General features: G+C 33.3%; 1 protein-coding gene across 8 annotated transcripts in view; it reads right to left on the reverse strand.

Annotated features, from left to right (window-relative positions):
• Window positions 1–14,712, reverse strand: part of Neto (Neuropilin and tolloid-like) — a 151,448-nt gene that overhangs the window by 24,765 nt on the left and 111,971 nt on the right. For all 8 annotated transcript variants that reach the window (XR_012411853.1, XR_012411852.1, XM_073978375.1 and 5 more), the window contains one exon: window positions 13,718–13,849. Coding sequence is in view for 6 of the 8 variants with exons in the window: in XM_073978375.1 (XP_073834476.1) it covers window positions 13,718–13,849 (132 nt within the window). In the remaining 2 variants the exon portion in view is untranslated. The remainder of the gene's footprint in view (window positions 1–13,717; window positions 13,850–14,712) is intronic.

Genomic DNA, 14,712 nt, shown 5'->3' on the forward strand with positions numbered 1-14,712 from the left:
TGGCTTGGTATTTTGTTGATGTTAGCGTTGGCGTTTTCTTTGTGCCTTTTGGTTGAATTTGTTTTAATTTTGAACAAATATACCCGGGGCATCATCAAAGCAAACTGTCGACGAGGAAACAAATTAAATCGATAGACCGTTGGCGACAAGACACAGCAGGATAAGGGACGGTCGATTTAATTCGAACATGGATGGCTCTTTTGAATAGCTGAAATTTATTCGTCGGTATTTGCTATTTACCAAGCATTGGACTAACAAAGAAGTAACATTTTGTTTAATTTTAAATACTATTCATTATATTTTTGAATTCAAATGTTCTAACAGTGATGCTAGGTATCTCCGTGGAATATATAACAATGGTCAATAAAATGAAAAAATATACTGTTTCATCCGATTTTTTATTTTTGCACAGTTCTTGCTATACCTTGGTAAATATAGAATACCCATGACAGACTTTGTAAAAATGTGTATTTTGAGTACTTTTAAGTAGAATCACGTCATCAAGACAAGTCATGGATATCTCATATTGTCAAAGTGCCTGGGACGTCTACGGCTACCTTTCAGTGAAAATAAAGATGCTAAAGGAGTGCAACATCCAAAATGTTGATCTTGAAAATTAATTAATGTCCTGCTGGAGAAGATCATACGAGACGTGGAAGGAACCATAAATTTCATGCCGATAGAAAGAAGTGTTAGACGAGTAGAAGAAGAATATGCTGAAGTAGGCATACCTGTGAACGGTGATAAGACCTAATTGATGATGTCGCAATGAACACACAGTATCCGCCAAAACATGAACACCCCACAGTACATTTTTTAAAATAAAATTGATTTTTAAGAAAACGAAGGTATTCATTTATTTATTTTTTTGTGAATCCTTGTAGTACGTTTACACTAGAGTTTTTTGCAGGGTTAACGCACTTCGAGAGGACTTATTTAACGTTTGCGCTATAGAAGAAGCCTACTGATACTATATATAGAAGCCTACTGATTTTGGTGATGGGATAATATTAAGGGATCAGAATGGCCAAAAAACTTATTTGGAGAAAAAGTCAAAATTATATTTTAAAGCGAATATCTCCTCATCTATATGGGGTATATCAAAAGCAAAACCTGCAAAGATGTAACGTAGGTTGTCAAACAACGAAGATATCGCAATAGCCGCTAATAGACCACAACTTTTTATTTTTGCGATTTTAATAATAATGACGAATATCACAGCTTTGATTGATGAACTTCCAAAAGCAAAGTCTGACTATGAAAGTAGAAAATCCCATCTTTACAATGATGTAAAGCAGGTTGGCGTAGGTGGCCAAATAACGGAAATATAGCAATAGTCGGTAATCCCATCCCATTTTTTAATTTTTTTGTAATCACGCTACACGTCGCAATTTAGGGTGTTAATGGGGTCGCACGGAGGAAAAACCATATTAATTTAGGTAATGGTCGGATATTATTCAGGGGTTGGAATGTGAAAAATAAACTTATTTGGAAAACAGGCCAATGTTTTAATTCAAAGCGAACGTCTCTCTTCTGTAAGAGGTATATAGAAAGCAAAACCTGGCAAAGAAACTAGAAAATATCATCTTTACAACGATGTGAAGTAGGCTGTCATAGGCGGTCAAACAACAGAGATATCGCAATAGTCAGTAATACATCCCTATTTCCATTTTTTGTGCAATCACACTACAGGTCAGAAATTGACCTGCTATCCCAATTTTAATATTTTGAATTTTACCAGTCAAAGCTTATGCACAGGGGGTATCACGTGTTCACTTGGCTCACTATTTACTATTATATTTCATTTAAGTGTTCGGAATTAGCAATTACAATTTAAAAAGGTATTATTATATAACTACCACGAGTGATTTAATCTTAGAAAATAATTTATTTTCTTTACTATTCTTAATCCGGACAATTTAATCCGCCGAAACCTGTGGTGTTCGGGTTGTCCAGAGTATACTGTATATATGGGAGCAATATCCAAATCTGAATCGACTCTTACCAAAATAAATAGGGATCGCCCTAGGGCCAAAAAAATCTTCTCCAATTTTTATGCGATTTGGTCAATAACTGTACTTTGTTTTCAAAAATACATGGCCAAACAGACAAGCCTAAAGGGACTCAGTAAGTGAATCTTTGCATGTTGCAAACTCATTCACTAAGACATAATACACTTAGGGTATTAAAATATGGTTATATGTATTTATATATTACATGTTTTTAGTAAAATATGAAAGATTTTATGTAATATTTAATATTGTCTTAGTCTTAATGTCTAGCTCATTTGTTCTTCAGACAATTTTGACCGAGCAGAAATTATCAACATATTTGGATACGTTGATTATGACATTTCTGATTGAGTTTTTGAACAAATTTGTATAGGAAAGCAACTTACGTTGTAATAAGAATGCGGGGTTATAGGAAATTTTCTCACCTTGTGACAACTAATTTTGTTTATATATATATATATATATATATATATATATATATATATATATATATATATGTATATTTAAGTCTTTCAGTCCAGATTTATTGCTGTGGCTGAATAAAAATTAATAACATAATAATCTGCTAAGAAATCAACGTTTAACGGCAATAATCTTAATTTTAAAGACTTTTTAATGATTTTGCAAAATTAATTTGACGATTTTCGTCAAAAAAATGCTTGCATATTTTGGATTTTTTTTTTTTTTTGCATATTTGCATATTTTGCATATTTAATGCATATGCAAATATGGAAAAAAATAAAAAATATGAGCCCGTCATTACATTCCGTTTTCTTCGAAACGAATTTTGGTCCAATCAGAATTTTCGTATCTTTATTAAGGCAAAATATGCAAATTTGCAAAATCCGATGTCTAATGATAACACACCAGAGATATAGCACATTCAGCTCTGCTCAAAATAATAGGAGTGCCCATACACACCGAGGGAATGGTCAAATAAACATGGTTACACTTCTCCTTTTGGCATATTTTGTATTTGTTTAACATTGTTAACATCCCAACTGTTAATTCATTAACAGAAATTTGGCAATTCGTTTTAAATTATTTAAATTAATTACTGTTGTTGGTGTATCATTATAATCGTCTTCAATTTTTTTGTTAACAAAAAAAAAAAAAATTATATGAATGTGGAAAAAATGGCAATGAAAATATTTTTAGTTGAGTTTAGGATCAAAATTGTCAATATTTTAGGGTTGGTAGTGAATTCAATAAATTTGAAGACTATTTGAAAACAAATGTCCTTTGGATGTGGTCACAATCAGGCTATTGTCCTAGCAGCGTTTTTTCCGATATTTTGAGCACTTATTGGGCAATCCAATGGCTTTTATAAACAAAACCTTTATTGATGAGAGTTGCTTAACACTCTGGCTGTTACCTCGAACAATATATGACGATTGGTACCCCATAAATTTGTGTATTTTCATCCTTAAGCCAAGTTTAAGTCAGTTTCCATTGTGGCCACATAGAAAGGAGATTTGTTTTCAAATAGTCTCGAAATCTATTGAATTCACTACTAACAACTAAAATATTGACAATTTTGATTTTAAACTCCGTGCCGAGTTATTTTTTCACGTTTTTTTTTCCTCCCATCGGATGCCTCCCCAGGTGGTGGATAGGGGAACGTTCATCAGATCAGAATATGCGGGGCGAACCAAAAAAAGAAAAGAAGCAGCGTCTGACCAAAGGATTGTCGGCAGCAAACAGCGTCTGTACTCCATTGTAGCTGCTGAATATGTAGAAGGAAAACTATAAATCCTCCAGATGGCAAGGGGAAACCGCTGAAGTACTTCTCTCCCTAGAAAACCATACAGTTATGAGTGATGAAGAAAATAAACGGTCATTAGTCTCCGCCAACACAAGTGTGCTAAGAATCCCGGAGGTAAAAAACAACATTTAAACATCGCTACATGGAATGTAAGGAGTCTCTATGAAGCAGGAAAACTAACCAACACTATAATGGAAATGAATAGATTAAACATCGATATACTCGGAATAAGTGAGACCTGGTGGCCACAAAGCGAAGAATTTAGCTCCCAAAACGCTAAAATATACTTCTCTGGCAACTCTAACGAAAATCACAGAAACGGTGTGGGACTTATAGTAAAAAGTAACATAGTGCAATGTGTAACGGGCTTAATTTTTAAATCGGATCGGACTATGCTGCTTAAAATTAAATGTAAACCAATTGATATAAACATAATCCAAGTATACGCACCTACTGCGGACAAAAGTAATCATGAAATTAAAGCTTTTTACGAAGAAATCGATGATTTATTAAGAAGGCGGTGCCAAGGTTTAACAGGAAACTACGGTCTAGGCGAAAGAAATGAAAGGGGTGATATACTATTTCAGTTTTGTCAAGAACATAAAATGATGGTAACAAATACAATGTTCTGCCTTCCTCCAAGACGACTATACACATGGAAATCGCCACAAGATAGAAGGGACAATATTGTAAGAAATCAAATAGATTTTATATTAATTAATGCAAGATATGGATCTTCGGTCAAGAAATGCTCAAGATATCGAGGCGCTGATGTTCCTTCAGATCACAATGTTCTAAGGATGCAATTGCGCACAAAAATTGCTATAAATAAAAAATGGAAGATTCGTCGTAAACTCAATAGGACAAAACTTGAAAATACCACCTTGAAAGAAAATAAATCAAGAACTAAGAAACATAAATACTGAAATGATCGACGACTTGTGCAACGCACTAAGGACTTCGATCAAACCCCTAGCGGATAATACCCTCGGATCACCGACGTAGCCAGGGGGGGGGGGGGCCCGGGGGGCCCGGGCCCCCCCGATATGATTTTCGATCCCATAAGATATTAGCTTATGGTACACATATTTTTAATTTTTGAATAAAATTTTAAAATGTTTTAAATGTTTCAAGAAATATGTAAAGTATCTGGAGGAAGTATTACAGAGAATTATTTAAATATATTGGTATACTTATTGTCCAACATATTTGAAAGTATAAAGACTAATGAACACGTTAGGCTTTTTGAGCAATTTTCCGCATAGTTGTTGTTAAGTTTTAAGGTGTTGTTTAACCGTTTATTCGTTATTTTAGGCTGACTGCAAGTGTTACTGATTTCAGAACAAGATGTTTATTTGTATTTGTTGAACGTTTGTTGCATATTACGTCCAATAATTTGGCTTATAAACAACATCTAGAAAAACATTATTGCGATCTTTTGTTTTTCTAATTTTTGATAAGAGCAGTTCAACAATAAAAGATAAAATCGTTGCTTAATTTTGTGGTTTTAAATTTTTGTATCTAGTTTCTAACACGTTTTTGTAATGAACTATTTTGAACATCATAACAATTACAAGTTCTTTATTATGTTTGAAATTTGCAAAAAAAAAAAAAAACTATATCAACCATTTTCTTATGATATAATTCTTTTTCACCGCAGTGTCGCCCGTAGAGATTATTTGAAACTGGTCTCTTGCTAAACATTAGTAAATGCCTATTGAACAAAAAGGATTTCTGTCCTATTTTTCAGGGTGATTATGAATGTAAACTCCTGTTGATATTCATAATTGGGCTGTTTATGTTTGGTTCGACCTTTCGAATGACAATAAAATCAAGATTATTGAGGTTAAAGTTTATATTTTATTTATTGCATATTATTTCTAATATTTCAAAATTACATTGAATTGAATTGTATTTTGGGACGTACTTTTAATGGATACACATTTCTAGAAATGTTCCTTTATCCTTCTTCGGCAAAGGACTTTGTGACGACAAACGAAATCAAACAAGTGAGCAAATGCTATAGTCAGGACGGGGCTGACCATGTGATACCCTACACCACTACCACTGTGCATAAGCTTTTCACTGGTAAACATTTCTTTTAGGGAATATAATCCGACTAAAATAAGCAACCAAAATTTCGTGACTATCCGATCAAAATTACGACCTGTAGCGTAATTAAAAGGTTTAGATGGACAGACAGACGGACGGACACACATAGCCAGATCAACTCAGCTCGTCGAGACCAACTTATAATACCCTCCCCACATAGTGGTGTAGGGTATAAAAAAACTGGTCGGAAACAGATTCTTCTTCGTCAAAATCTCAACAAGTATCAGTCGGCTTTGCGGACAGGAATATACCCTGAGCCTGTGTGAACTGAAACTTTCATGTATGGAGAGATTGAATAGCGGCTTCATAACCAAAATCCTTTAAGCCGAAGCTATGTATTAGGAGGTTTTCAGAATTGTGTAGCCATTTGCGGACGTATGAACTTGCCAACAAAATATAGATTTTATCATTGATCACAAGTGTTGCGAAGAAAGTACCTGAAGGAATGGACCGGACCAACATTGTTTATTTTGGAAGTAGATATTATTTTGGTGGTCATTCCTTTTAAAAGATATTGCGCCCACCAGTAATTTTAGTTCTTCACCAATGTGGTTCATTTTCGAGCTAAAACTAAGTTTGAAGAAAATATTACTAAATCCACAATTTGGCCCAAATCTGTTGCTCCATTCAAGAAAAATCGCACATAAGGCTTTAGCTAACATTCTTGAAATTTGAGGGGAAATACCAGAAGGAGTAGACCGAAAATCACCATCTTCGAACTTCATATAGGTGTTCTTTACAGCTTTCGAGCCATTTTATCTGGAAGTATGGACTTGCCCCTGAAAAAACTTGTACTGTAGTAATAGCGGACCCGAGAACGCTTGTTGCAAACAAGCAAAGCGTATATTTATTTCATGTTTTTACTTATAACTAAATTATTAGCATAAAGGAAGTGAAACCATATTTACTAATTATCCAGAGAGGTCTTAAACTGCACTTTTCTGAAAATTTTAGAAATACTCTGTGGAAGGATATCGAAAGAGTGGATCGATATTGTCCATATTCGAAGTTGATCGAAATTTGGACAAAATATCACAAAGGCCAAATTTTGGACAGATTCGGTTGATCTGTTCGAGAATTATCGTGTTCTCCAGGCAGCCACCCAGATGGACGAACATATATAAGTGGACTCCAAATTTTCTGAAACACATTTCTTCCAAACACTCTTTGCCCTTAAAACCATTATTTCGATGAGGCACATTTTTACTAAATGCTAAGAGTATAAAAAATGTAGGTTGGGGAAAATTGTGTTTATGGATTTGTATACATGTATAGACCTTGGATTGGCGCCAGAATTTCATTTTAAACGAATTCAAGACTGGTTGCCAGAGTTTTCCTAGTTCCTAATCAACTTATGAGAAGATCCACGATAGGAAACCAGAATTTCTATAAGAGAAGCAACTTGCATTCGCTGCCTCAATTACGATGGTAAAAGTTTTTTTCAGGGGCAAGTCCATACTTCTTGAGCAAACAGCTCGAAGGTTGTAAAAACCCCCTATGACACCATATGTAGTGGCTGGAGATCCACTTCCATAATGGTTTTAGTATTTCCTCCGCAAAACTTTTGATCTTTAATCCTAATCAACATTTTTGTCGGTTCAAACGTTCAAAATTGTTAAAACCCCCTAAATACATACGTTTTTTGGGAAAAAATTATTTCAATATACACAGGCTGAGGGTATATCTCGGTCGGCAAAGCCGACTGATACTTTTTTACTTGTTTTATTTAAAATATAGTAATGAACATCAGTAATATAAGTCTAAAATAAGGTTTACGTCTTTGCTAAATAAGAAATTTTCGCTAACATGAACTTTCAAAATTTTGGTCAGGTGGGCCCCCCCGAAATGAAATCCTGGCTACGTCCCTGCCTCGGATACGACAAAAGACCTAAACAGAAGGAGTGGATGACACAGGATATTCTCAACATGATGGAGAGGCGAAAATATAAAAATATAAACTTTGAACTGTATTGGGAACTAAATAGGGAAATCTAATACGCCACACGCATATCAAAAAATAACCATTTAAATAAACAATGTCAGGAGATTGAAAGATTAAAAAGCCTTCACGACGACTTTAATCTCCATAAAAATCTAAAAGAAATTGCTGGTATTAACCGCAAAACTCATTCAAAAGTATTATATAATGATAATAATGATCCTGTGTTTGATATAGAAGAAAAGAAGACTATCTGGAGAAATTACATACAACAAATGTTTACAGATGAACACCGATCAACTTTTGAGCATCAGGCGCAACAACCTCTTACTGGAACTCCAATCAGTAGAAGAGATGTTGAAACTGCTATAAACACTCTGAGAGATAAGAAAGCTTGTGGCCCTGACGAGATCCCTTGGTTAAAGTCAACATTTATTACCATTCCGAAAAAATGTCATGCAAAATACTGTCCTAAAAATTTTTCTACGGGTAATTCACTCTAGAATATACTCAAAATGCGAAAAAGCCATGGGAGCATCCCAGTTCGGATTTAAGGTAGGTATGGGAACCCGAGGAGCATTTTTTTAATACAAACATTGGTCCAGAAATGTAAAACCGCGCAAAAAGACATATTTCTATGATTCATAGATTACGAAAAAGCTTTCGACACAGTGTTACACGATACGACATCCTCATCTCCATTGGCCTAAACCAGAAAGAAGTACAATGTATTAAAAGTTGATATTGGCATCAAAATGCACATGTAGAAGTGAACGGTAGCAGATAGCATTGATATATCTAAGGGAGTGAGACAAGGATGCATATTGTCACCTTTGCTATTCAATATCTATCCAGAAAGAAATTTTTCAAGAATCGATAAACAAAATTCAAATCGGCATTCATATAAACGGAACATTTCTGAACAACATAAGATATGCTGATGACACAACCTTACTGTCGCATAGCATATCTGGACTCCAGAATCTTGTGAATAAGCTCACAACACACAGTGAAAAATACGGTCTGAAAATTAACATCCGCAAAACAAAATTCATGGTTGTAAGCAAAAAAGAATAAACACAATGATGCAACATTGAAAATTCACAACACCTACGTTCACAGAGTGAAAAGTTTCAAAGATCTGGGAGCTACAATAACTGAACAGTGGGAGTGCTCAAAAGAAATAAGATGCAGAATTGAACTGGCCAGAGAAGAATTTTCAAACTATAAGAGACTATTTACGAGTCATGACATTAATCTTGACACAAAGATTCGTTTTATAAAAACATATGTCTGGTCAGCGTTATTGTATGCAACGGAAGTATGGACAATTAAATCTGCTAATATAAGAAGGTTGGAAGCTTTTGAGATATGGATTTATAGGAGAATACTCAAAATTCTTTGGACAGTCCATATAACAAATGCCGAGGTGCTGAGAAGGATGCACTGTGAAAGAGAACTTATCTCAGTAAAAAAACAGTCGCTGATTAGAAGTTCAAGTGTTAAGAAGTGCGAATAGAAGTATTGGAAGCATTAATAGAAGCTCTCTTAGAAGTTTTGATGTATTTGAAGTGTTAATACCTTGTGAATTATTTTATGTTTTTGTGTCAATAAATTATAAGTGAACTCTGTAAATTTTTAATAATTTAAGTAACTTTATTTAATATAAGAACCCTACAAACTGTAAATAAAAACTTTGTCGCAAAGACATTAATCAAAGTGTTTTATTTGTACACAAAGAAGGTAACTAAACCTATACGTATTTTTTAAAAAAATATTTATATTGTATTGGTCGCTAACATTCGGAAAACGAAATTGCAAATAAAGAAGAAGAAGATTCTAAACTCAACTAAAAATATTTTTATTGTCCTTTTTCTTCCACACTCCTATTTTTTTTAACAAAAATTTGAAGACGTTGTATAATGTTGGTGTAAACAGTAAATAATTTAAAACAAATTGCCACATTTCTGTTAATGAATTAACAGTTGGGATGTGAACAATGTTAACCAAATACAAAAGAAGCCAAAATGGAGAAGGGTTCATCATCGAAGTTCGGCCGGGCCGAACTTTGTATACCCTCCACCATAAAAGGAAATAATTACCCAGCAAAATTTGTAGGAAGGGGTTCTATGCGATGACGTGATTTCATGGCATCTTTTGCATTTGGTTCAAAGGAAGTCGTGAAAGATCCGATCTTTTCATCAGCATTTGAACCCATGAAAAGGAAGTGGTGAACGAACCGATTTTTTCATCAGCATTTGAACCCATTCCATCGATCCAATAGATATGAATTTTGTGTTTTTATTTATACGCATTTTTCTAAATATATTAGATTAATTATTTACAATAGGATTGGTGTTTTCGGAATCTCGTAATCACAACGAACGTTTTTAAAACTCTCGTCGTAATCATAATGTCATTGCAAAGGGTTGGTGAAAATGACATGACATTGGTGGAAATGACATGCAAATCATTGGTGAAAATGACATGGCAAAGCATTGGTGTAAATGACATGCTTTGGATCCAAAAATGAATAGCATCTTTTGGGGACCACGCTCATATAAAATTCATCGATGAAGATGCTAAAAAGATGACATGCTAGATCACTTGCACCCATGATTAAATAGCATCTTTGACATCGAACATTTTGCTGACTTAATTATGTAATCTAATCTAAAAAATGTTTTCAATCAGGTAGTACCTTTATATGGGGGCGAAATCAAAGTGTAGAGCTACATTGACAATTTTTGGTGGAAAAGTTTTTTGACTACTGTTAACCACAAATGTCAATTTTTGGTTGGGAAGTTTCGTGACTGAGAACCTCAAACGTCAAATGTCGGGTAGTTCCGTCAAAAGATGTTGAAAAAACCCTGAAAATACCGAAAAGCGGGAGGTATCTATCGTTATATTCGGGCTATCCCTAAACATGAACCTATGTATGTTGACAGTTTTTAGTGGAGTAGTGTTGTGACCCCTGAGAAATTACTGCTACTTGGATTGACTCAGAATTTTACCCTGATCTAGAATATTTACTTTTTAGGGTCGCAAATGATAATTCCAATGCGTTAAAACCGGAGAAACAAACTTAATATACATAGGGTATAAAATCTTCTGAGGGGGTGCTTCAGTTTTGGCTGTTACTTTATACCAAATGTGGAGTTTGACAACTACAACTTTAATGTAGTTCATTATTGTTCTACCTCGGCACCATTATAAATAAGACAAACAAAATCAGTTCGGAAATAATTAAAAAGATATTATATGGCCACATATTTTAATCAGTTCTTTTAGTTTTTTTTTATATTGAAACAAAAAAATTTTTCTCCATTTTTAATAAACAATATTGATGTAGGAACGGATCATTAATGATATCTAACAATAGATAATACATAAAACAAACCCGTAACCAGTTCGAAGCAAAAATGTGTATAATAAATTAATCTGCGGTTGAGATGCAAAAATAATGTATAAGAATACCGCCGTAGGATTTCTCTGTCTTGCCTATTCAATGATCAAATGGTGGGCTACATTCGGAATTCTAGACTATACTAGTATGCAATCCTACCTCACCGTAACGTAGACTTTTCCTGCAATGTTTACTTCATTCAAATTTTAACAAACTTATTAAAATAAAATAAATAAATTAAAATAAAATTAATTGGAATTACGTTCGTTCTGCACATCTAGCATATGACCATAATTAGCTACAAGTTAGAAATATTAAAAGTTCCGTCCATAATACTTTTGATTTGTCATTACAAAGATTTAATGTAAATTATATTCTTTATAAGGTAAAGAAACCTAACAAGAAAATTGTCTACCAAATGTATGTCATGCCATTTGAATTACACATTCCTTTTGTATATCATTGATCATGGCACTATTATTACAGGTAATGTTATGATTCCCCTTGTTCGAATATAATATAGTAAAATTATTATTGTTGTAATTTCCCCAACAACATAAAGAAAGTTTTTCAAATATGTACTATGTCGATGTCACTACATTTTTCATTTGCCTTGCTGTAGATTATCACAATGTTGTTTGAAATAATATAATAGAGAATTTACATAATAGTTTGTATATATTTTCCAAAACGTGCGTAAATCATTACAATGTAATGACCTCATGAATGAAATTGAAATTGGACAATTTGTACATAAATTGAAAATGAAAATTCTACAACAATGTTTGTACGTACAAGCTTAATTGTATGTTTATGTTTGCCTATCATTATAACATAAAATGAGATAATTAATTATGTGTATATAGTTTGTAATTTTGTGACTAACTTTGGTAGACAACATCTTAAAAACCGAAATTTATTAATAATATTTGCATAGCTTGAGAGCACATTCATTACCATTTGAGTGTGTACTTCATATTTTCCAATTATCTTTTGATAAGAAAATAAAATAAATATTGACATGATATGTAGCATTTATTGCACAGTGGGTAAAATTCAATGAAATCCCATAGTGAAGGTTATGATTTTTATCTATACTAATTGACTACATCTAGAAGTGTGCATAGCTTAATAATTCTACAAAAATAGTGCTTAACATCGTTTTTTTGAAATGTCAGTAAATTACATGATAACTGCCTTAAAAAGCACTGCCTTAAAAAGCATTCCGAAGATTTGAATATATTTTAATAGGAATTTTTATTTCAATTGCGTAGGTTAAGGATCTACTTTGGAAAAAGTTATTTTATGTCCAAAAATATATGTTATTCCCATATTCACTTTGGCAGTTTTGTTGAGATGTGTGTTACTTTATTATTTTAAGGTATTGCAGTATGATATCTGCTTTGTTGTTTTTAAATTAAAAAAAAAAAAAACTATTTTTTTTCATTGGGAGGTAGTTACTATTGATATAGTTGCGAGAAAGACAGAAAAGGCTATAGTTTCGGTCTACGCTTTTAGACCTTATCAGTTCTCTTAGTTCTTTATATTGGAAACAAAGAACTCTTCCCAAAAGTTATGACGACTCGAGCTCAAGAATAAATGTGACTGGTGAATTGATTTAAATACGAATTCAATACAGAGATATCTAAAAACTCTCGTAGCCGCATATATGTATATGTATTATTCCACTGCCTTGTCATTATAAAACTGAACAAAGAACTAATTGAGATTATATAACATAATATACATCATGGCCAATACGTTACATATATAGTTTTTAATTAGAGAGGTATACAAACATAGCATCAACATTTAATCAATTTACAAATCTTTGGAAATAGTACCTGAATAGTTCTATTGTCTGAGTTTACGAAACGTATTATGAATGTATGTGCAAGTTTCTATGCTGAATATACACATTTCAATCATATTATAATTGATCAGACATTCGCATTAAGGCTGATCAAATGACATTTGAAACTCATAATCCACATTTCCTCGAATAAATGTAGATTATTTCACCAATAAATACTATTAACATTTCATATAATCAAAACTGATTGAATCATAAATTCTATATTAAGACAATCATGCTACGGCTATCATTGGTATTAAAATACTTAATATTCATTAACTTTAAATAGTTTATTATCTCTGTGGAATATTTCAAATAATTCAATTTCAATTTCTATGAAATTTAATAAATTTGTAATTTATAACAGCGTTCTTTCTTCTCAACACAATGTCGGACAATACATATTTTGTCCAAAAGATTTTACCAAATGCCAATCCAATACATATTCATATCTTGGTGTGGTTGTGCATAGAGATGTGTGTATAGATATCCTAATAGGTTGACAGATACAAATGCCGGATAACATACATCTACAAATTGTGTAGGGGAAGTACGTACAGACGACAGTCAGACAGACATACACACGGGGATGGATATCTTCTACCATAGATATTAAATGATAACTTACCCGTATAATCTTTTGGTCATGCATAATTTTGCGCACACAATTTACGAGGAATGTGATGACCATTCCTCCCAGGATCAAACCAAATACTGTGATGATAATAGTCATATGCTCCGATTGTCCTTTTGACTCGGGCTAGAAATCAGGGGTAAGAGAAAAGGAAAGAAATAAAATGAAATCGTTTAGAAAAGGATGTAACACGTAGTAGAAATACAATTGAAATAAATTGTTGTCACTGGCAATACGAATGCGAATAGGAATTGGAATTGTATTTCGAAGAAGAAAAAAAAAAACAAAAATAACAAGACCAAGAATAACATTACAACGAGTGGGAATACATTTATAAATGTGGGTTACCGCATTTTATCACATTCTCACCCTATACATTTGTGGCGAAGCAATTTCACATTGCTGACTTTTGTTTGTTTGTTTGTTTTTCTTTGGATACGTGTTTTTCTTTGCCAACATTCCATGTGAACGTGTCGGTATCCTTGTCGGTTGTTAGAACAACTTGACGGCCTGTCAGCTTCTGAACGAACTTTTGCCATGAACTCGCCAAAAAATGATACAGTCTCATTTAGACAATTTCACTAAACAGTTGTCAGGCTTATGTAATTTACACGAAGTTAATTCCGACAGGTGGTTAGAAGAAATTGTAACGTTAGCACATTAGTTTACATTTAACATGACATTTACATACATAAATGCATACATATGTATATCACACGAGTGGCAATGAGAAAATAAGCATGACAAATGAGATCTTTTTGGTTTTGAACTCCAAGGAGGAGGGGCTTTTCTCAGTATTTCAGCAATTTCCCTCGAGTGGTAATGTACTGTAATATTCGTGGATAGAATGGGTTTGAATATAGACGCACACTTTACTATAGGCTTCAATTAGCGATGGCGACGCATCATGGGCGTAGCCAAGAATAGCTAGGGAGGGACAGCTGCCCCCCGCTAGATCCTATAAAACAGTTCAAAAACAAGCATTTGCC

The sequence above is a fragment of the Musca autumnalis genome, unplaced genomic scaffold (genome assembly GCF_047663935.1).
Source record: "Musca autumnalis isolate F117 unplaced genomic scaffold, ASM4766393v1 scaffold_3, whole genome shotgun sequence".
Lineage (NCBI taxonomy): Eukaryota > Metazoa > Arthropoda > Insecta > Diptera > Muscidae > Musca > Musca autumnalis.